We start from the raw sequence: 24,543 nt of genomic DNA on the forward strand, positions 1-24,543 counted from the left end.
TTGATTCCGTGGCACTTGTTTCAGCCATACACTTACTAATTACGCATTGTTATGAGGAAGAGCATTCCAAATATGAAACACAGCAATTTCTATGCACTCAGGTCAAAATCTACAAATATTAATGTAGTGAACCAAACATGGACAACATTTTCATTGTAGCTAGTTAATATAAACTTTGTGCTTATCTAATATATACCTTTTTTAAAAAAAAGATGAAACACTCCAATGAATTAATTGTCAAATACTAATTTCTGGTAATTGGATCATGTTAATGATTCTTTTGCAATGAGGAAAACGTCATTATATAGCAATTCTCATTCATTGGTTACATTTAAAAGGGTGTTTAGGGGAGAGTGGGAGTGATCAATGGATCTGAGTACAAATACTTTTTATTTAAATTGATTTATCATCCATTTCAAGTGTTTTTCTTCCCCAGTTTAAAAATTATGCTAGGAAAGAAAACTGCCCTTTTAGTTTTCTTACCTAGTTGCTGAATAGAAGTTATTAGAACACAATCATCTTGAAGTCTTGTTCCAATTTACTTAATTGAAACTGGTAGGCATAGGAGATATTATCTACATTATGATCTTCACTAAGCTAATCTCATGCTGTTGAAATGATTTGCAATACTGCAGATTTCATCATATAATTTCTGTTCCCAGCAAATACATGGTAACAGAGATCAGATTTACTTTTTCACTGAAACCGAAGTCCTTCCCCCCAAAAATGGGTAAATATATGACACAATACTTTCCAAGAGAGTAGATATCACATAAGGCAGAGTGGTGATCTCTGAGAGACAGGAAGCAAATAAGGCAAGCCTTATGATTGCCATATTTACTTCCTTGGGAGTTTCCAGGCCATGGTGCAAAGAGAAGGAACCCAGGCAGAGCTCAGCTCTGGACTGAGGAGACAAAGCTGGGAGTTTGGAAAGATGAAGGGATCTGGGGTTTGTGGGGTTAAACTCTATAGGAGAGAAGAGAACTGTGCAGAGTGAAAAACTCCAGACATTACAAGCAGTCTCTGTGGAATATGCAGCAGAGTACTAATCATTACACCCATGTGATGAAACAGGCGGGAAGAATGAAGCATCTGACAAGAAGGAAAACAGCACGTAGCTCACACAGCCCAGGGAATAGTGACTGTTGCCATCAGTCAGTCGGAAATGCCTCCTAATTCATGGGCCTCTGGGTAGAGTACTCAGAAGGGTCTTGCTTCAGGAATGAAAAGCCTGACTATCCCTACATCTATTTTTAGATACGGAAATTGCAGACAGTCCAAAAAAAGGAAACTCAAGATCCAAACAGCTTCTACCAAATAATTAGAGAAATAAAAATGCCTCTTCTACACAAACTTTAGAGGAGGGAGTATTCCCAACTCATTTTGTGATGAAGGAATTAATTACCTTGATGTCAAAACTAAATTAATTAATTAATTAACTAAAGAAACTAACAGACCACTCCTTGTTATTATCTAGGCAAAACTTCCAAACAGCAGTTCAGCAAATAAAATTATAAACACATTATGACCAGGTGGAGCTTACTCATACAATGCATGTAAGGTAGGTTTAGCATTCAAAAATTAATCACTGGCCAGCGCCGCGGCTCACTAGGCTAATCCTCTGCCTTGCGGCACCAGCACACCAGGTTCTAGTCCCGGTCGGGGCACCGGATTCTGTCCCGGTTGCCCCTCTTCAAGTCCAGCTCTCTGCTGTGGCCAGGGAGTGCAGTGGAGGATGGCCCAAGTCCTTGGGCCCTGCACCCCATGGGAGACCAGGAGAAGTACCTGGCTCCTGCCATGGGATCAGCGAGGTACACCGGCCGCAGTGCGCTGGCCGTGGCAGCCATTGGAGGCTGAACCAATGGCAAAGGAAGACCTTTCTCTCTGTCTCTCTCTCTCACTGTCCACTCTGCCTGTCAAAAAAATAATAATAATAATAATAATAATCACCATGATTAACTTCTACCACGGAATCAGCACCACAGTCAAGATTTAAAACAGTGTCACCATCCAGAAAGTTCCCTAGCATTTGTTTGCAATCAGCCTCTCCTCTGAACTCCCAACCTTTACAAACACTCATCTGATTCCTGTCCCCCATAGTTTTGTCTTTCTGAGAATATCAAATAAACAAGATCATTTCTATGAATGATTAGATACAAATACGTAATTTGTAGAGTTTGACTTCCTTCAACTAACATTATGCATTCTTTTTTTTTTTTTTTTTTTTTTGACAGGCAGAGTGGACAATGAGAGAGAGAGACAGAGAGAAAGGTCTTACTTTTCCGTTGGTTCACCCCTCAATGGCCACTGCGGCTGGTGTGTTGCGACCAGCGCGCCACACTGATTTGAAGCCAGGAGCCAGGTGCTTCTCCTGTTCTCCCATGTGGGTGCAGGGCCCAAGGACTTGGGCCATCCTCCACTGTCTTCCCGGGCCACAGCAGACAGCTAGACTGGAAGAGGAGCAACCGGGACAGAATCCGGCGCCCCGACCGGGACTAGAACCCGGGGTGCTGGCGCCACAGGCAGAGGATTAGCCTATTGAGCCACGGCGCTGGCCAACATTATGTATTCATGATGTGAGCATGTGAGCATGTAGAGGTATCGACAGTTCACTCATTCTTATTGGAGAGTGGTATTCCATTGTGTGGCTGTATCAGTGTTGGTTTATTACCTAGTTGAGGAACATGTACTTAGCTTGTTTCCAGATTGCAATGATTACGAACAAAGCCTCTCTAATCATTGGAATGCACATGCTTTGAATAGAGTCTGATCAATTTTTACAAATGTCAACCTAATTAAGACATAGAATTCCTGTATGTTCCTGCCTATGTTTTTCAAGCCAGTCTCTAAAATCTTTATTTTGGTCTCCATCACCCTAGCTTTCTCCCCATCCCGAAGGTTCATATGAAAGGAACAATGCCATTAAGTAAGGAGTTGATATTCCTCTAACATCAAGAAAAACTATCAAGCAATTGGAAACTTTTAAGAAGCAAATTACAGATTTACTCTTGTAATTACCTTTTAAAAAACTGAGAAAGAGAGAGAAATTTACTCCCCAAACGTCCACATTTGGTGAAGCCAGGAGTCAGAACCTCAACCCAGGTCTCCCAAGTGAGTGACAGGGACCAAAGTACCAGCTGTCTCCCAGGGTGCGCACTACCAGGAAGCTGGAAGTGGGGCAGCAGATAACGGGATAGGAGTGTCCTAGCCTGCCTCTGAAGTACTGGGCGAAAAGCCTGCCGACTTAATTACCTTTTTGGGTTCTGTGTAAACAATTAGTAGCTAATAGTGTGCCACTTAAATGTTCTTGTTCGTCCCACCTCGGGGGAAAATATGACTCAATAAAATTCCTGGACAGACAAGCACTCGAGGTACCAGGCGCTGCTTCTGCAGTCCCGGTCCTGCACAGCAGATGGCGCCAGAGCCCAGCTGACTCGCTCGCGAAGCCCGCCGGCTGCGGTGTGGGACAGGCCAGCCGTTCTCTGGCCCAGAGCAGTCCAGGTGGCCGCTGAAGTTGGGGAGTAGGGAGGACCCGCCAGCGGTGCCGCGCGTCGGCTTTGGCCGCCCCGCAGGTTGGCCAGGGCTGCGCGGCCGCCTCGGACCGGACGGCAGGAGCTGAAGTTCTACGGGACGTTGGTGCGCCCCCGGGACAGTTCCACTGCGCGTGCAGGTGACTCCCGGGCGGGTGGCGCTTTTAGGACGAGGCCACCCTTGGGGAAAGGCGGGTCTTTGGGTTTAGAGACAAGGGCACAGGAAAAGTCGAATCAGGCTTTGGAGAGAACTAAGCAGAGGAACGCGTGGGGCGGGCTGGAACGGAGGGGACCGCCCGGACCGGTGTTGGGTATCAGGGAACACACGGGGCGGGCGGACTGGCTCCGGCCAGGGCCAGCGAAGCGCAGAAGCTTGTTGGGTGGAGAGTTGCCCAGGCACGCGGAGCGCTGAAGAGCCTCTTCTTCCCCTCTCCAGCCTCCTCTTCGGCGGTGAGGTCACAGCCCCTGCGAACCCGCCCTCCCTCTTCCCAGCTGTCCCACTCCCGGGGCGCGGAGGACTGAGGATGAGAGGATAGCGCACGAGTGGAGAGGGAGCCCCGGGGGCCCTCGGAAAATGAGGCCGCAGCCCCTGCTGCAGCTCGCGCTGCTGCTCGCCCTGCCCTGCCGCCCGCGGGGGCGGGAATGCCCGTCTCCGACGTGCGAGTGCCACCAGGAGGACGACTTCAGAGTCACCTGCAAAGACATCCACCGCATCCCCAGGCTGCCGTCCAGCACGCTGACGCTGTGAGTGTCCGGGAGGGGAGAGGGGCCCAGGGCCCCGGCAGAGGCGGGGCGGTGGGCGTTCGGGGTGCGCGCGCTCCCGGGAAGGCACCGCTGCCCAAGCCTTGGCTCTTCTTCCCAACGCAGGAGAAGGTGCCAGAACAGGTTTGCACGATGGCAGTGCGCTCCCGCCCTGCACTTTGCCCGAATCTTAGTTTCTCTTCAGATACGAATAAGATGAAAGGCAACCCAAGGACTGAGTTGTTTGCTCTGTGGTAATAAACAAATAAAATGGCCTCAGAAAAGCATTTCTCTTTTTAGTCTTTCTAGGTGAGAAATTCTCTTGGCAGGTCTGCTGATTGATCAAATAGTTGACAAAAATGTAATCATGGGTCCTTCTGAGAAATGGACCCTTTGGGTAATGTGTATGGTGGCTTTGCTGTGAGGAGCTCACCCACCAAAAAAGCGCACTTGGAAATTTCCTTTGTGATAAACATGGTATAGGTACAGACAGATGAAATTTCATGAAATGCATTTTTATCTGCATGTTAAAAATTACCAAACTGGAAACCTGCTGTTAAATCTTTCTCTCTCGCTTGCTTGCTCTCTCTCTCTCAACACACACACACACACACACACACACACAATTTACACTTCTTGACAAATTTAAATCAATGATCACTTGAAGAATAATTACAGAAAAGTCCAAGGGAAGTGAAGAGGTTAAAATAGGACCGAAGGAAAAAATAATAAAACCACCTAGACTGCTTAAGCCCAGGTAAGGGAGTGCAGGCCGTGAAGAAGATGTGGATGAAGCAGCAGCGACTGTACTTGGCACTGCGGTGTGTTTCCGTCCCTCGGAGAGACCCTCCTTTCTTGTCTCCCCTGGGCTAACTGCAGGACTTCATTCTCCATGCTGCCACTGCAGACTACACTGTGCCCTTACCACCTTCTTCATGAAAGCTCTCCAGGGGTTCCCCGTGACCTCCACATTGAAATGGTTTTGCACAGCCCACAGCACCCTTCACGATGCAGCCACTGCTAGTTTCTCTGACGTCCCACTCCTGCTGGACAGAACTGACATTCCCACAAAGTCCCCTGCCGTCACTGCTGCCCTTGTCCGCCTCCCCCCATTCTGGGCCTCTGCCTAGAACTTTCCCCGTATCTTCAAGCTGAAACCTGAAGATCCAGGTCAGGAAGCCTCTCCTGACCATGATGTCTAGTCTGGAGGAGCTGCCCTCCTGGCCAACACTCTGGGTGTGAGCGTGACCCTAGCCCTTACACACTGTGCACTGTCCTGTAATTTAACAACCTGGCGTTGAACCTGTAATTCCTCAAACCCAGCACAAGGCCTGAACCTACAGAGAGACTCAGAAAAACTTTAGTGAATGAATGAACAAATGAATGTACTAGTCTCAGAAGTCCACTGTGTGGTGGGAAGAGTGGAGCCCAAAGACTTCCTTTCTTCAAAGACTTAACAGGTGGCAGAATGTCAAGAATACTTTTTTTTTTAAAGATTTATTTAGTTATTTGAAAGGCAGAGTTACGAGAGGCAGAGAGAGAGAGAGAGAGAGAGAGAGAACAGGGGCCCAAGGACTTGGGCCATCTTCTACTGTTTTCCCAGGCCATGGCAGAGAGCTGGATCAGAAGTGGAGCAACTGGACTCGAAAGGCTCCCATATGGGATGCCAGCGCTGCAGGCCAGGGCTTTACCAGCTATGCCACAGTGCCGGCCCCCTCAAGAGTCTTTTAAAAGGGGTGTGGGTCTCATGGTAGGAGCTCAAGATCATCCTGTTTAAAATTCCAAAATATATTGAGAAAGGGTTAGGTTGGAGAGCAAGAAATTGAAGCTGAGTAAGATCACTCACTGGGAAGAATTCAAGTTTCCTTCTGGGTAAAAGATAAAGGTTGCTCTCTGATGTTGTGATGCTAATGAGAGGAGTCTAAGAGAAGCCACCGAATCACAGAATGGTTGGAAAAAGACAGAAGCAAAAATGATTTGACCTAGCGAATTATGGGGAAGCAATGTACTATATTCTGAAGAATGAAGCTATTTTGAGATGGAAAACAGAAAACAGATGAAAAGTTTGGGTAAAATAATAGGGGCTGGCACTGGCATCACACATGGGCACTGGGTTCTAGTCCCGTTGCTCCTCTTCCAGTCCAGCTCTCTGCTGTGGCCCAGGAGGGCAGTGGAGGGTGTCCCAAGTGCTTGGGCCCCTGCACCCGCATGGGAGACCAGGAAGAAGCACCTGGCTCCTGGCTTCGGATGGGCATAGCTCTGGCTGTGGTGGCCATTTAGGGGGTGAACCAACAGAAGGAAGACCTTCCTCTCTGTCTCTCTCTCTCACTGTCTAACTCTGCATGTCAAATAAATACTTTTTTAAAAAATGATATGGTATCCCCATTTAAATAATAACTACAAACATCTACAATAGTAGCAAAATTATTTTCAGATTTTAGTGGGCAGGCAGTAGAACTCATAAGTCAAAGAAACAGTTATGGATAAGGTCAAATATGTAAAGCTAGCAATTTTATTGTGTTAATTTATGTGGAGCACTCTTCTCGGAACTTTGCATGAACTCGTCTGTTGAATCCCTGCAAGGTGCAGTGATAGGTGATTCTGTTATCCTCAATTTATAAATGAGGACACTGAGGCACACACACAAATGAAGCTCTTTGCGCAGTGTCATACAGTGTTGTAAGTGGAAAAGCCAGAATTTGCAGTATCACAGTCAACTGCAGAATCTGCACCCTTAAACCACCACCCTGAGATGAAAGGGGGTCTTGGTTTGCAAGCTTTGCCCCAACGCAGTCATGAATCTTTGGAGAAAGCAGTGTGAAAACCAGGAATGCCCTGTAAACCCCATCACCCTTAGTGGCTGTGGGTTGGGAGGTAGGCAAGAACCTAGAAAAGAGGAGGTCAGAGGGGGAAAGAGAGGCAGGATGGAAGGGACAGAGGAAGGCAGGGAGGAAAAGGAAGACTGCATCGCCGTAACGGAAGACATCCATTCTTTGCTGAAATGAAACTTTGTGCCTAAAAAGCTGTTTTGAGGGGTAACTTCTTTTATGGTTTTACCTAAATTACCTAGGATCCATGGTTGAGGTATGTGCTCTTACAAGGTTTTTTATTATTCATATCGTACTTCTTTTTAAAGTTTTCAGAGAGTCCTCATTGATTGATGGTGCAAGGTCTTTGACCTCTTGGTTGTTTGCTTTATCTCTTTCCCTTTCATGAAGACACCCTATAACCTCTACTCTGGCCGTTTTATGAATTGTTACAGAGCTGAGAACAGTTCTTCCTAAACCATAACTTCTCCCCATCGATTAAGGATGCTGAAAAGTAAACAGATGTCCTCCTTTTTCTGCACTGCTTGTATACCTGTGCTGTGGTCCCATGGAAGACAGTTGACATTATAGCTGTCACTGAAGAAATAGTTCTGAATCTTTCCTCGTTTGTCTCCTGCAGAGGAGCATGGTACACTATCAATAAAACAGTAGTTTTAGCTGAGTGGGAGGTGAGAGAGAGCTGCTCTCCCTCCCCCATTCTTCCCACATGGGACATTCTAGAATCTTCAACATGCAAGTAGTCTGGGGGGAAAATTGTCTCCTTAATTGAGAATCACTGAGTTGAGGAAACTTAAATGAACCACAAAAATCAAATTAAAAGTTTAAATTTTAGCATATAATTACAGATCATGTTACTTCAAAACCAAGAATTGCAATACTGATCTATCACTTTCTATCACTCAGGAAGTTGCCATTGGCTGCCTTTGTGCATAAGAAAACCACCCCTTTTCTGATTGAGCAGGAAAGGATTCGATTCAGTAGTCATTCTGGTTTTGGTGGATTATTCCTCAAGAAAGTGCCCACTGGCCTTGCCTTATCTTTGTAACCTGTTTGGTTTCTAGTCCTGTTTTGGCAACAACTGTCCCCTCTTCCTCTTCCGCTGTCCAGGGTCTTGGGTTTCCATGGAGTAAATGGTTTTTCCACCACACACTTGTGTGTCTGGAGGATACTGCTGCTGATGTTTCAGCAGTCTGTTTTCCGTGGCTGGCATTCTGCATCTGTGGCGCTGACTGATGGATGACCCATCCATCTAGCGTGTTCTCAACTGTAGACAAACATCCTCAGAATTTTTGTCTTATGTCCCATCTGTGCTGTTATCTTTGCAGTATTTTGAAATTGATTCACTCCTTTACCTAAAAGAAATTTATTTAGAAAAACTTACTTCATGACTATACATGAAAAATTAGCAGGAATTTCTATAAATAGGAAGAGGTAACCAGAAAACCAAACACAGCAAAAACAAAAGTATAATGAAATTCTGACAAGAGACTGTTGTCTGTGAATGCTTTGAGTCCAAGGTTGCCCTCTCTTTGTTAAAAAGAAAGAGTAGCCACTGTTGATAAGTATTTAAGAGACACCAATCTAACACCGTGTCTGTGGTAGTTTCAGAGAGATTGAAAGACATTGGAAAAAGAAATTACTTTCTCAGAATGTGAATCAATATTATTTTAGCCATGTGGACACCCCACCTAAAATAATATATAGTTCTCCAAGTCATCCCTGTTTCTCATATTTCACACTAGTTTAAATCAAAATAATGATCATGCCTGAATAACCATTGCTTTCCAACCTAAAAAGGCCTCTGCTTCAGCACTCACATGTTGCTAAAATAGAGTCCAGTGCTTTTGCATCTTATAAAAGTGGCTTCATGTTTCCAGGTTCTCTTTCATTTTCTTTGTCTCTCCTCCTCCCTTTCCTTTCTCCCTCCCTCCCTTCTTTCTCCTCCTCCTCCTCCTCCTCTCTCTCTCCTTCTCCATATTCTGTCTCTCTGTGTATGTCTTTAAATATAGAGTCATGTACCACATAATGCTATGCCATATAGCTAAGGTAGTAGGCTACACCATTGACATTTATGTAATTACACTCTGTGATGTTCACACAATGACCGATTCAACCAATACATTTCCTGGAGCATATCGTTGCCATTAAGTTATGCATGACTGTATATAGACTATTTACACACATATTTTTAAAAACATTTAAAATATCTATAAACTTAAATCAACCAAAGTTTTTGATGCTGAGTACAGAAAATCCACTCTGTTAGGCTTAAGGAGGAAAGAAATGTTTTATAAGAACAACATATAATTCAGAGAATCACTATAGAACCAGACTTTGAAAATAGGCCAGAGAGTTACTGCCACAGCACAACATCTGGTCAGGACAATTCCACTGGCAATATCCAACCATAGCCATTGGACATATGCAGTCTAACTGTCTGGGCACTACCATATCTCAACCTTCTCTTCCTCTTTGAATTGCCAGTCAAAGGATGATATCTAGTATGGGGGCATATGAATGGCTGGCCTGATATACCTGCTGTGTGTGCCCAGGCTGCTGGAGGTAGAGAGAGGGAGGAGGTATATTGTAGCAGAGTGTGCATACAATGGAGAATTCCCCTCCAAAGAAGGGCTAAGCTCTGAAAATTGCTCATCATGCCCTTCTCTCCACAAATCTGCATAAGTCCAGGCCACACCCCTGACACTGTGTTCATCTTAGATTTCATGGAGAATGCCACTAGCCTGTCCCTGTCCTCAGGGATCTAACAGTTTAGTGAGGAAGCTGGATCTCAATCAAATAATTACATATGATTGTGTTAATGAATTGAGTGTATTCTTGGTAGACTTAAGGGTTTTACTGAAACTGGGGTTCAGGGAAGGCTTTGTATTAGAACCTGAAGATCTGAAGGAAGTGAGTATATGGAGGGTGGGGAATGATGTTCCAAGAGCTTTGAAGAACTCTGGGAGCTAGGGATTGGTTTATTCACTTGGGATGAAGATATTAACCGGCAATAAAATGTGTTACTATGTCTTTATAAAATAATACAGATCAAGGTAAATGTTGCTGCTATTAGGGGCAACTTTTGTGCACATACACATACCTCAAAACACTTATTGGGTATAACTGGTTTTGTACACTAATATTGGATTCATCAGCATCCACATGAAAACCTAGGTTTTTCTTGAGCTTTCCATATAGAGCAGTCTCCCTTTATTCTCACAGGACATGCTTCAGGAAGCCCAGTGGATATCTGAAATTGCGTAGTACCAAATCCTGCATATCCTTGTTGTACCTGAGTGAGTGTAAACAAAGGAGCACCACACATTGAAAAATTTGATGGTCCCTTATTGCCAGCAGTGGAGAGCAGGCATATGCCCTAAAGAACTCTTGACACCGAAGCCTGAAATAACAGAGTTTATAAAGGCAAAAACCACAGAAAACAGGAGGGTGGCTACATGGTTGCTAGGATCAGGGGGAATACATAGTTACTAGGGTCAAGCTGGCCTAAAGCCTATACAAAGCTAGTATCAATTATAATCTTAACAATTCCAGTTATAATCTTGACATTAATCCAGGAATTTGCCTAAATCATATGTGGGACATAGACAAATTACAATCTTACCATTAGCCTGGGTGCAGCCTATCCATTTCTAAGCTTGAGCGATCATGCTAGAGGGTTTCTATGCTTTGCCAAGTGTGATGCAGGTTGCCAAGTGTGATGTAGTGGACTGCTATTGTCTGAGTGTTTTAGGTCACAGTTCTAGACCAGAGTCTCAGTGGGGTGCTGGAGGGGGAACTTTCTCAAGATGGAGTCTCAGGTGCTCCAAAATGGAGTCCGTACTGTCAAGGTGTTACTTCGTACTGCTTTTTCTCTATGCGTGCATCCCTAAGATACAGTTTAATTTATAAATGAGACACAATAGGAGATAAATAACAATAATAAAATAGAATAATTATAGCAATATACTGTAACTACACTTCAGTGGGGATGGGCATTTTAGCTGTTACGATGCCTGCATCCCTATATTGGAGTGCCTACATTTGATTCCTGCCTCCGGCTCCTGACTCCAGCTTGCTGCTAATGCAGATCCTGGGAGGCAGTGGCGATGGCTGAGGTTATTGGGTTTCTGCCACCCATGGGAGACCTACAGTGAGCTCTTGGCTCCTGGTTTTGGCCTGGCCCAACCCTGGCCACTGCAGGCATTTGGAAGTGTACCAGTAGATGTAAGCTCTCTTTGTGTGTTTGTCTTTCAGTATATCTCTGCCTCCCAAATAAAAAAAGAAATTTAAGGTACATGAATATGGCCTGTGACTCTCTGTTGAAAGAGTCAAAACAAACACTAATATATTTTGACCACAGTTAATGTGAGTATGTAAAACACAGATAAGAGAGGACTACTGTATTTATTATTTTATTTGCAAATCTAATTAATTGTAATCATTGGAGAGTATTTTATTACTCAATAATACTTTAATATGTTAATTACTATATAATTTAATAAGATATTAGTTTTAGTGAATATAAATTTAATATATTTTATTTTAAAGTGCTTGAATGTTTGACAACTTCCCAGTACTTAGAAAATTCTAGGAATCTATTAAATTAAACGTTATAAGAAATGTAGAAGTTCTAGAGTGATTTTTATTTGTCCATGAAATCCAGCTGGGAATCTATAACTTAAAAAGAGGATTGAACTCTCAATACCACCTCAAAATCTGCAACTCCCACATTGATGATGACAAATTTCCTACACTGCTTGAACTGAATTTTGTTTGGTGGGGTTTTCACTCTCTTAAGATGCTTGAACATGAAACGTCTTTCCTTCTGGTTTATTGCAGGAGCCTCTTACTTGGTCTCCTGCTTCACTCTTGCTCTTGACAATTTACAGCAGCCAGAGGATGTAGGTCAAGTCATTTCCCCCCTCTACTCAGAACCTTTCTAGTTATCACAAAATATAAACCAAAATCTGTACAGTGGTTCAAAGTCTTCAGATTCTGTGTCTTCTTACTCTCACCCTGTAGTTCAGATTTCATCTCATCCTCTTTGCTGGCCTCACACTTGTCAGATTTCTTATCTTAGGTTCTTCCCTTTACTGGGAAAGTTATTTATCCAAACAGCTCGATGGCAAATTCCTTCACTTGCTATGAGATTTTGTTCCTTTGTTAACCTTCTCATTAAGACTTTTTTAATCACTCCATTTAAACTCAGATACTCCTGACTTAAAAACAAAATCATTCCATAGCACTTGTCACTTTCCAATATACTACATAATTTGCTTGTTTTTATGTTTCCTATTTATATCTTTCTCCAGAAAAGCAAAAAATCTAGCTTTTTGGGTTTTGCTTGTTTCTTAAAAAGATTTATTTATTTATTTGAAAGGCAGAAGTTGCAGAGAGAAAGATCTTCCATCCACTATTTCACTCCCCAAATGGATGCAATGGCCAGAACTGGATGTCCAAAGCCTGGAGCCAGGAGCTTCCTCCTGGTCTCCCATGTGGATGTAGGGGCCCAAGCACTTGGAATAGTCTCTGCTGCCTTCCCAGGAGCATTAGCAGGGAGCTGGATTGGAAGTGGAGCATCCAGGACTTGAACCGGCACCCATATGCGATACCAGCCCGCTATACCACAAGGCCGGTCCCCTAGCTTTATGTTTTGTTTCTATCTGTTTTGTTTTGTTATATATCCCAAGTGGCCAGAAACCTCTTGGTATAAAATAGTTGGTCAAGGCCGGTGCCGAGGCTCACTAGGCTAATCCTCCGCCTGCGGCGCCGGTATACCGGGTTCTAGTCCCAGTTGGGAAAACCAGTTATTTGATATAAAACAAAGCAAAGGTTTTCTATCAAAGAGGTTTCTCCTCTTCCAGTCCAGCTCTCTGCTGTGGCCCGGGAAGGCAGTGGAGGATGGCCCAAATGCTTGGGCCCTTCACCCGCATGGGAGACCAGGAGGAAGCACCTGGCTCCTGGCTTCAGATTGGCGCAACGCGCCAGCCATAGCGGCCACGTGGGGGGTGAACCAACGGAAGGAAGACCTTTCTCTCTGTCTGTCTCTCTCTTGTCTAAGCCTGCCTGTCAAAAAAACAACAAAACAAAACAAAACAAAACAAAACAAAAAATAGTTTGTCAATAAGCATTTGTTTAAGAGGAATGAATGACTGCATGCATGAGTGATTCTGGAGGTACTTCTACACCGTCCTTCTGAGTCTTTCACATCGTTTTGTGATTCTTTTTCTAAGTCTTTTAGTTGTCTTGCCCTGCTAAGGTAGATAGAATTCTGCCCTTGTGTAATATTTTTGCCCGAGTTATCTAGAATGCTACCTTTCTAGAGACCGAAATGGCATTGCATGGGTTCCACATCTCTGGCTGCCTGTCAGGTCTTGAGCTCATATTACTGCTAACACCATGGTAAGCACTCTGCTTTGAAGAGGCGACTCCAAGAAGTATTACCTTCACCAGTGCTTTCTGCTCTTTCCATACAATCTACTCCTAAGCAAGAGGAAAGTCCCCCAGGACATCAGCAGTGCCCACAGGCCATCCTGAGCAGGCAGGACATGCCTTTCAAGATTCTGATTTTATTTTTTTTTATTTAACTTCCAAACTGTGATTCAGAATTTTAATTGTTTTCTATCAAATAACTGGTTTTCATCTGGCTTCATAAATGACCTCTTTGTGTATTTATCGGAATCTTTAAGGAAATGTAACTCTATCTTGGAATATCCCAGGAACTTCATCCAAAGAGGTGATCTGAATGCCCAGTGTAGCAGCACTTTAAGAGGCCAGTGAAGTATTGTGGGAGGCAGTGTCGCCTCCCCCTAGTAGCCCAGATTCAACAATCAGACCAGCTCCACCGAGGCCGAACCTGTCCCATCAAAGACCTCAGAGGCCCAGTGCAGAAGGTCTGGTTGCTTACATCTGTGTGCATAAACCTCTGGCTATCCTGGTGCCTAAAGCTATTTTCTGTATTTTTTTTTATAATGTTCAAAACAAAATTATTTACGAAATCACTTGAGGTTGACATATCAGATCATTTCAACAAGTAAAATGCTTAAAAACCATGCTACACAATATACTTCTCTCAAAAAAAGTCTTACTTACAAATTGAGGAACAAAATTTTTCTTTTAATTAAATGTAGCTTTTAGAAAAACATTGACGACACAAACTAACATAAGAAGAATGGATTTCCTAAGAGTACCTCAAGCATCCAGTGAAATATTAAGAGGTGAATTGTAAGGAATTTCAGTCAAATGCAGAAAACCTAATGTGTTTACTTGCTTGGTGAGTCTTTGCCTGTCTAATTTTTGCAGCTTTGGTGATTAGTGTCTCAGTGCCTCTTTTCCTTTCCCAAGGCTGATTAAGTTTGGCCTGTCTCACTACCGAAATCTGCTGCCAATGTCTGTGACCACCGGAGAGGCCCTCTAGTTTCCAGCAGTTTCTTAATTGCTGTGTGTTCTTGAGCGTCCTCAGGAGTTTCAAATCCAGCATGGAGTTCCGTATTTCCTCTGGCAAATCAACATACACAGCTTACGAGACCAGGGCCAAAGAATCCTAGACTTGTTTCCTGCCAGGTAGAGGCTCTGTGCTAGCAATCTGCACACTCACTCCACTCACAAACTGGTCGTGCGGCAGTGAACTTGTCCTGGGGGGTGACTCTCCTCCCTGGTGGAAGAGAGTCCACTTTAATTAGGTACCCCACAGTCTGTTTCCATTTTGACTCTGATTTTATTTGGGAGATATATCTATCTATATTTATACCTATAGAGAAAGAGAGAGAGAATGTGTGTGTGTGTGTTTAAAGATGTTGGCCTTTTGCAGTGCCAAATGCTCTGTTTTTCGAATCTATCCATTCTTTCCCAGTAACTTGCACACATGATTTATTTTACTTATTTGAGAGTTAGAGAGAAAGAGAGAGAGTCCTCCTACCCACTGGTTCACTTCCTCAAATGCCTGCAACAATGGGGTAGGGGTGGGGAGTAGTGGGCCAGGCTGAAGGCTGAAGCCCAAAACTCAGTAATTCAGATCCCGCATGTGGGTGGCAGGAATGCAAGCACTTAGCTATCACCAGCTGCCTCCCAGGGAACACATTAATCGTAACCCCTGCACCAAATGCCTGCCCCCTAGGTCTATTTTATTTATCACTTCTGATAAAGCAGCAAACATAGAAAACTAATCCACTTTGCTAAAAATGTATTTTAAGTGAATTTGTTAAATGAATATTGTTCATGAATCATAAATGTGTCAGCTTATCAAAATAGTTGTTTTCCGTCTAGAGATGGAAAATTGTTAACATTAATTGATGTATTAGATTATTTCCTGGTGGTACAAAGTATATTTGTTGCCCTCCAAATGAAGGTATATTAACAAGGACTTGTGGGAATCCATGGTTGTGCTCTTGGGAATTAGTGATGTCAAATTTGTCAATGAGGACATTTCTGAGAGAGTCTCTAACTTTCCTTAGATTTTGAAAGGTATCTTTCAACTCCCAAAAGTTAAGCAATTTTGCTTTAGACAATTTTGTCATTTTTGAGTAGCTGTAAGTGCACATTAGTTCTCAATGTGACCAAATCCTTTTATCTTCTCAAAAAGATGATTAAAACACATATTTTAAAAATAAGCAAAAATGGCTGACCTTTGAATGTGATGATGTTTAATTCTGAATACATTATTATCATGATTACTTGCTTTATGCCTCATACTTAGCATATCCCTTAAATCCCTTCTTCACACAGAAGTTCACCAAATATGGCCATTCTTGAAGTTAATATCTTCTTTTAAGATTTTTGTTATTTATTTATTTGATAGGTAGAGTTACAGACAGTGAGAGGAAGAGACAGAGAGAAAGGCCTTCCTTCCGTTGGTTCATTCCCCAAATGGGACCAATGGCCGGAGCTGCGCTGATCTGAAGCCAGGAGCCAGGAGCTTCTTCCAGGTCTCCCATGCGGGTACAGGGGCCCAAGGACTTGAGCCATATTCCACTGCTTTCCCAGGTGGAGAGCTGGATTGGAAGAGGAACAGCCAGGACTAGAACTGGCGCCCATATGGGATGCCGGTGCTGCAGGGGGAGGATTAACCCACTGCGCTCCGGCACCGGCCCCGAAGTTAATATCTTAAAAACAAATTTTATAAGACTCTATTTCATCATAGCTGACATTAAATATTTCACACTGTTTTCATTTTTTCTGAGGCTAATATACTCAATTATTGTTTCTTTCATTACTGTAAGAAAAAACAGCGGGAAAATGTTAAGTGTGAGCAAAATGGTCCTGCTTGTTCAGAATCACAGACTGGATTTTAAAGTATTCCATTTAGATGCCACATTCTGTTTACTTTGCTTCATTTCTGTTTTACTACTTGATAACATTCTAGAAATTTACAAAACAAATTTCTTTAAATTACAAAACACACAATTGTATTTTTAAGACATCCTATAAATATCATTCTCTTACACCTCGTGACGTGTACATACATGCCCTGGACTTTTCTGGCATAGTGCTATTGAAAATATTTTGCCATGAGAATATTCTAAGAATTCAAATATTATATCATCATTTCAAACTAAACTTCCCATATCACTTTTCACCTGGGAAGAGCTCCTTTGGGTCCAATTTTTTCTTTAAAAATGTATATACTCTGTATTTATATGATAATGATCAAATATTGATATGATTGAGCAAATATTGGCTTAATTTTATCCATGTCCAAGTGTTAGAACTGCTTCACTCCAGGGAAGAGATAGAAACTGTCTCTTCCTATTGCCAGGTTCTCATACTCTGCATTTTGTTTTTCCTATCTTTTTGTAAGCTGGGAAACTAGAAGGTTAGCTCTGGGGGAAGGCTGTCCATGTGAGAATACACCAGATATAAGGGTAGGCATAAGTGAAGGCCTCCCTGTGAGTCTCTCATGGCCTTTCCCCGTGGCATTTCCATCCCAGCCCCCTTCCAGTTATTTTGGGTTTGTGTACATGATCCGAAGTTTTCAGGCGACCAGAGTTTCCTAGTTAGGTAGCATTTTGTTGTAGTTTTTCTTCCTTTGTATCTTCTTTTAAAAATACACACATATTAATCATCTCTAATATGCTATTATTATTTGAGAGATATATAATAAATGACCTCATAGATCTTATATTCTAGCAGAGAGAAATTGCTAAAAAAAAAAGTAGAACACAAAGAATGGCAGATGGTTAAAAGTAAATTGGAAAATACAAAGGGAGGGAGTGAGAGAAGAAATGCCAAAAATTACATGTTATATGGTCAGACAAGAAGATTTGGTTCAGAATATCATCTACTGGCTTATAAAACACACATTTAATTCTTACTGTTCTGGAGACTGGAAATCCAAGAGTAAGGCACCAGCAGATCTTGGAGAGGATCTTTCTGTTTTATGAATGGCCATCTTCTTTGTTGTATCCTCACATAGCAGAAAGAAGAGTTTATCACGTTCATTGTTCTTGTTATAAGGGTACTAATTCCATCATGTGGAGCTCCACCCTCATGACCTAGTTACCTCCCAACAGCCCCACCTACAACCATCATACTGGGGGTTAGGATTTCAACATATGAATTTGGAGTGAGGGGTGAAGAAGGACACAAATGTTCAGTTCCGAGTTGACATTTAAATGAAGACCCCAGGCCAATCTTTAAAGGAAGAAAAGTCTGAATACATGAAGTAAAAATTAAAAAATGCAATAAAAGGCAGAGGCAGGAGTGACATGGGAGGAACATATTTAGTATGTTTAAGAAGTAACAAGAAGGGGCCAGCCTTGTGGTATTGTGGGGAAAGCTGCTGCTGCAGTGCTGGTATCCCATATGGGTGCCGGTTCGAGTCCCAGCTGCTCCACTTCCCATCCAGTTCTCTGCTATGTCCTGGGAAAGCAGTGGAACATGGCCCAAGTCCTTGGGCCCCTACACCCACGTGGGAGACCCGGAAGAAGCTCTTGCCTCCTGGCTTCAGGTCGGCGAAGCTCTGGCCGTTGTAGCTAACTGAGGAGTGAACCAGCTGATGGAAGACCCCTATCTCTCTGCCTCTCCTTCTCTCTCTGTGTAACTCTGACTTTCAAATAAATAAATAAATAAATCTTTTTTTTTTTTTTTAAGAAATAACAAGAAAATAAATGTGCTGGAACAGAGAGAGTAGTATGCAATAAGGTGGGGGGGGGGATTCAGATTATGTCACCCTTGGTAGATCATTATAAGGGCACATATATTTTTTTCCTAAATGAGACAAGATGCTATTAAGGATTTTGAGCAGAAGGAAAAAAGAAGCAAGACCTGATGAACATTTTATTAGGATCATCCTGGCCACTAAGTTTGTTAGTCAGATGAAAGATGAAATGGCTTGAACCAGCTTAATTGCAGGGAAGGTGGTATGGAATGGTGGAGTCCTGGGGTTAATTTGAAGGTAATGTAAAAAAAAAAAAAAAAAAGACTGTACAAATGAAAGAGTCATTCCCCACTCCTCCTAGCCTCTGGCAACTTCCAATCTGTTTTTTCTGTCTCTATAGATTTACCTATTATGGACATATTATGTAAACGAAATAAAATAGTACATGAACTTTTGTGTCTGGCTTCTTTCATTTTGTATAATTTTTTTCAGGTTTCACTCACACTGTAGGGATAAAATGAGTGTGAGTGAGCTGAGAAGTGGCCCAGTGGGAAAATGGATATACATGGGATGTTACAGGCAGGTTCATGTCTAACACAGTGGTGTAGAAAGCACCGTCAACAGCAAGTTTCAGTGTCTTACACATTAAATATAAAAATATGAACACTAAAAAGTTTGTACTTACTCTCAGAGGCTTAGAACTACAAGGCCACTTTCCCACATCAAAAGGTTTCAAGAGTGCCCCTCTTGTGAAAAGGAGTGTTTATAGCCAGTTGGCTGGAAAACACCATGTGTTTATCCCTTCTGGATCTCACAGCAATCTTAGGCAGCACTTCCAGAAAGAGATGACTCTAATAGCAACATGTGAGCTATTATCCCTAAGTCTTTTGAGTCCATACTCATGCAGAGGGCTTTTCACTGCTCTAGGAAAGCTGGCGAAAAATCCAAACAATATCTCATTTCTACTGATGTTTCTTGTAATATTGGCTTCCACATCTTATTTTACATCTGCTTTAAAAACTTAGCCAATATGCCAAGAAAGAAAATTTTCTAAACATTAAAGTCGAAATAAGAGAAAGAGATTGCTTTTGCCCCAATATTTACTAGAGTTTACTTCACGGCTATTTCTCCCCAACGCACTTTGGATTTGGAGGCAGAAGACATGTAGTCCAATTCTAGTCTTCCATGTACTCACAGGATGAAGAAACTAGTAAAATCTATATGATGTGTGCCATGTACATATCACTGAGTGGCTGTGAGGAGCTCACAAGCTGATGCTGGTAGCATGTATGTGAAATACCTGATAAACCGAATATGCCTGTTACCACCAATACCACGAATAGCTGTTACCACCAATGCAGTAGTAGGTACGACAGCCGATCAGATCTGACCTGATTTAACCCTGTGTGTGGGTATTACATCAATTTGTAGAGGGCAAGCTTCCATGCATGGGACCATTCAGCAGCTGTTTGGCATCAAGGTTGTGCAGCTTTATTAAGGAGAGCAAATACTTATCCACTTGGCAAAAATAACATTTTAAGGATTTACAAGAGTTCCTTTTTCTTCCAGATATATTCATCCCCAGGGAGTTTGCCTTTAGTAGGACAAAGTGACTGAAATTTTAACTGTAGAAGTCTCAGTCCCAAAGGGGCCCATAAATATATAAGAAGAGTTTATCTGCTCTATGTCAGAGTTTGGCGAAAAGGCTTGTTAGCATTTCCAAACGTCCCAGATGCCTGTATTTACTGCCTGACTGGCCTTCTGATGTCGCATAACCAAACTGCCATTTCACAACCATCTTCAGTCCCTGGAATCTAAAACAACAAAGCCAGAGCTCTGAAATGTGCTCTACGAAGCATGAAAGAATCCATTAGGGCTCCGTCTGATTCAGTTCTGTGTGATAATAGAAGGGTTGATGTACTTATAAAGGATTCCTTTGACTCATAAGAAATTTTGCCCTTTGCAGAAAGTATGTATCTCATGACAAAAAAAAAAAAAAAAAAAAAAAAGGCATGGCTTAGAGGAATTCTGTTTTCTTTTTGCTCTGTGTCATGTTCGTTATTAACGGCAGCAAAATAGGGAGGGAAACTATCTTGCTTTACGACAGATTTTATGTCAGCTAAAAGACGTGCTGAAGAGCCATGGATGGACGTTTCTCACCTAATAGGGAATAAGACTATGCGAAAGTACTACTTGTATAGTAAGAGTGGTAAGTAGAAACAGAGATTCTAAGTCAGGAGACCTTCAATAACTCATGAGCATTTTAGCAAGACCTTCAATAACTCATGAGCATTTTAGCAAGGCACTTAATCAGTCTGTCTTACTTTCTGTATCTGTTCAATGAAAACCAAAGGTTGGCTCTGTCCTATTTCCCTGAACTGTTGGGAAGATTAAGGAAATCATTATTCCAGTGTTCAAGGAGTTTGTCATTGTTTAGGGATCATCTTTTGCATTCAGCAAAGTAAGAAGATGAGAGGTTATGATTTATCAAATATTTTAAGGAATATCAATTTTTTAAAGATTTATTTATTTATTTGAAATTCAGAGTTACACAGAGAGAGGAGAGGCAGAGAGAGAGAGAGAGGTCTTCCATCCGCTGGTTCACTCCCCAGTTGGCCACAATGGCTGGAGCTGCGTCGATCTGAAGCCAGGAGCCAGGAGCTTCTTCTGGTCGCCCACGTGGGTGCAGGGGCCCAAGGACTTGGGCTATCTTCTACTGTTTTCCCAGGCCATAGCAGAGAGTTGGATCAGAAGAGGAGCATCTGGGACTAGAACAGGCATCCATATGGGATGTCGGCGCTTCAGGCCAGGTGTTAACCCGCTGCGCCACAGCGCCAGCCCCAGGAATATCAATTTTCGATGCAAGAATTTTGAGAGAATTAGACTATGAAAACAAATGAAGCAACAGAAACCAAATATTTAATTTCAAAGCATCTACACATACACTCATCTTTTCCTCCTCCAGTCTCTAAGCACATCCGTGTTCCTTGGTTTTCTCATGCTACTTTTACCTTTTCCCTCTCCTCCTCTTCCAAATTCTTTCTGCTTGCTATGTAAACACACTCAAGTGTATTTCCTCCAAAATTTTGTTTCTCCATAGTTCTCGCTTCTGAGTCCACCTACCACTTACTTCTGCTTCTCTCTCTCCCTCCTTCCGTTTTCAACTAAATGTTGTTTTCTCAAGTCGCTCTCTTGCTGTTTTTACTTTCCATGGATGCTGTATCTTAGTGCAGTCTGGAGTTTGTCTCCATTATGCAATGGAAAAAGCTCTTGCCAAATCACTAGCAACCTCTGTTGCAAAATCCAATGGCCATTTTTAGATCCTTTCCTGCCTTAGTAGCTTTTATCACTGCTAATCGCCTGCCTTGGTCTCTTCTGGCTACTGTTGCACAATGAGGAAGATACGGAACTGAATAGGCATGTAACTGCACACCTTGCATTTTGACAGCAAGTGCAATCCTGAATGCAGTGCTTATCTCCATGACTACCAAAGTGCACCCATTGTACCATGTAAATCTACTTCCCCATAAACATTTAGGGAACAGATTCCCCCAGGATTCCAGAGGGTTTGTCTTCCTGAGGGGAAACAGTTGACAGAGGTTAGGGAAATGAAACCTAGCCCATTACTGCACCTGGTTTCAGGACCACTAATGGCACTATGCATCTTCCTCTTCCACACTTTGTTCCAAATCTCCCTCAGCTTTCACTTCTGCTGGTCTTGATGTCTTATCTGGAGAGATGGTCAAATTTCTCATGCCTGCAGGCTCTGAACCTATGGTTACCACATTCTTCTTAGTCTGGAGTTAATTGCACTTGACCATTTATAGTCACACCTGAACAAGTACTAAGCTACACCCAAGTGGATCATCTGAGTCCCATACATTTTCCTCCCTACCCTAATTGTGTAACAGCAGCTATACCTTTTCCTGTTCATCATAGTCAGTTACTTTGAACAAGATACTGACTCCTCCTTTAGTATACTGATCTCTGCATTTAAGGTACCCAGGTGGTAATCATCATGTATAGTTTCTAGCAAAGCCTAGGAATAGAATCACACTGGAAACATCTGGAAATAGAATAGTCCTCCACAGGGACATTGGATATAATAGCAACTACTCCTCACTCATACTTCTTCCTCTTGGTTTCCAGACCCAACATTCAAGCAGAGATTTTAAATTCTGTATATATTCTGGACTGTAGTACCCTATCATGGTATTGCCAGCAAGTTGACACTTTAGTGGTGCCTTTTGTGGGCTATTACATTGCTCTGTAAATTCAACTTCTTCTGCATTGTGTGCTACTTGGTATCATCAAAGGCTCCCATGATCATAGGCTCACTCCCCTTCCCTCGTTCTCTTTGAAGTGGGTCTCATGGCCAGATGCTCTGTTGTAGGTGTGTTTATTCCCGTGTACCAGACACTCTGAAACCCCCCACATAGCAGAACTTCTGGGGGTTCTAAAGGCAAAAACTAGAGGATGAGCATATAGCACAGAGGTTAAGATGCTGCTTGGAACACATATCATATATCAGAGTGCCTGGTTTGCATCCTGGCTCCTCTGTTCTCTTTCTTATTTTTTAAGTTTTTAGTTGGTTTTTGACAAATTCAATATAGTTCTAGATACAGTTCTAAGAATATAATAATAATCCCTTTCTCCCTCCTTTGCTTCTCTGCTTTCAGTCAGCTTTCTGATAATGCACCTTTTGGGAGGCAGCTGGTGATGGCTCAAATACTTGGGTTCCTGACCCCTCCCCATGTGGGAGACATGGATTGAGTTCTTGGCTTTGGCTTACCTGGGTTCTGGCAATTGTGAGCATTTAGGGAGGGAACCAATAAATGGAAGATTGATCTGTGTGTGTGTGTGTGTGTGTGTGCGCGTGTGTCTTTCTCTCTGCTTTTCACATAAAATAAACAAGTAAAATTTTATAGGAAAGAAAAACAAATAGTTACCCAGAGTAAGTGTCCACCACTATGACAACAAACCTGTAGCCCTTTCAGAATAAAGAGGCTCAATGCAGTCATCTTGCCACTAGGTGACTATGTCATCTCCTTGAAGAAAATACCATACTGACCTTTCTTGCTAACTGGTTGGACTTCAACAGGAATGTTAACCACAGCAGCTTTTCTAAGTGGGAGCCCATGCTATTGGTTCAGGTGGAACCTCCATCTCTGTCACTATAAGCAATCTGTTTTTTTTGTTTGTTTTAGTTTGTTTTTTCAACTTTTATTTAATAAATATAAATTTCCACAGTACAACTTTTGGAATATAGCAGTTTTTCCCCCCCATAACCTCCCTCCCACATGCAACCACCCTCCCACATGCAACCACCCCATCTCCCACTCCCTCTCCCATCCCATTCTTCATCAAGATTCATTTTCAATTATCTTTATATACAGAATATCAGTTTGGTATATACCAACTAAGGATTTCAACAGTTTGCACCCACACAGACTCACAAAGTATAAAGTGCTGTTTGAGTAGTAGTTTTACTGTTAAGTTGCATAGTAAAACACATTAAGGACAGAGGTCCCACATGGGGAGCAGGTGCCCAGTGACTCCTGTTGTTGATTTAACAATTGACACTCTAATTTATTTCCAGCTGAACTGGAAGAGGTGCAACCAGGTCAGAATCCAGCACCCCAACTGGGACTGGAACCCAGGGTGCCGGCGCCTCAGGCAGAGGATTAGCCAAGTGAGCCGCGGCACCAGCTATCCTTTATTCTTGCTTCTCACTCATCCCTGATATTAAATCCATTATCAGTCATTGCCAGCTTAAAATTCTCTTTAATTCTATTCATTCATTTTACCATCATCCAAATTCCCTTCCTATCATTTTGTTTCCTACCTTAACCTTGTAAATGGAGGGTTTTTTTCCTTGCTAAACACAGCAGTAAGAGTTGTCAGCCTAAAGCGTACTCGGGATGGGTGTCTCAGTTCCTTTTATAAAATAGCTTACTGGTGGCCGGCACTGCAGCTCACTAGGCTAATCCTCCACCTTGTGGCGCCGGCACACCGGGTTCTAGTCCCGGTCGGGGCGCCGGATTCTGTCCCGGTTGCGCCTCTTCCAGGCCAGCTCTCTGCTGTGGCCAGGGAGTGCAGTGGAGGATGGCCCAGGTGCTTGGGCCCTGCACACCATGGGAGACCAGGAGAAGCACCTGGCTCCTGCCATTGGATCAGCGCGGTGCAATGGCCCCGGTGGCCATTGGAGGGTGAACCAATGGCAAAGGAAGACCTTTCTCTCTGTCTCTCTCTGTCTCACTGTCCACTCTGCCTGTCAAAAAAAAAATAGCTTACTGGCTTCCACTGCTCTCAGGAGAAACCTCAAATGCTTCTTCTTGTTTATGAAGCT

At 42.8% G+C, this 24,543-nt stretch overlaps 1 protein-coding gene across 1 annotated transcript in view; it reads left to right on the plus strand.

Annotated features, from left to right (window-relative positions):
* Positions 1-3,436: 3,436 nt before the first annotated feature.
* The window catches only part of TSHR (thyroid stimulating hormone receptor), a 163,989-nt gene continuing 142,882 nt past the window's right edge, over positions 3,437-24,543 (plus strand). The window contains exons 1-2 of the mRNA XM_002719619.6: positions 3,437-3,670; positions 3,967-4,274. Of these exons, the coding sequence (XP_002719665.4) occupies positions 4,105-4,274 (170 nt within the window). The 5' untranslated portion in view covers positions 3,437-3,670; positions 3,967-4,104. The remainder of the gene's footprint in view (positions 3,671-3,966; positions 4,275-24,543) is intronic.

The sequence above is a fragment of the Oryctolagus cuniculus genome, chromosome 20, assembly GCF_051225735.1.
Source record: "Oryctolagus cuniculus isolate XC-2025 breed Fujian yellow rabbit chromosome 20, ASM5122573v1, whole genome shotgun sequence".
NCBI lineage: Eukaryota > Metazoa > Chordata > Mammalia > Lagomorpha > Leporidae > Oryctolagus > Oryctolagus cuniculus.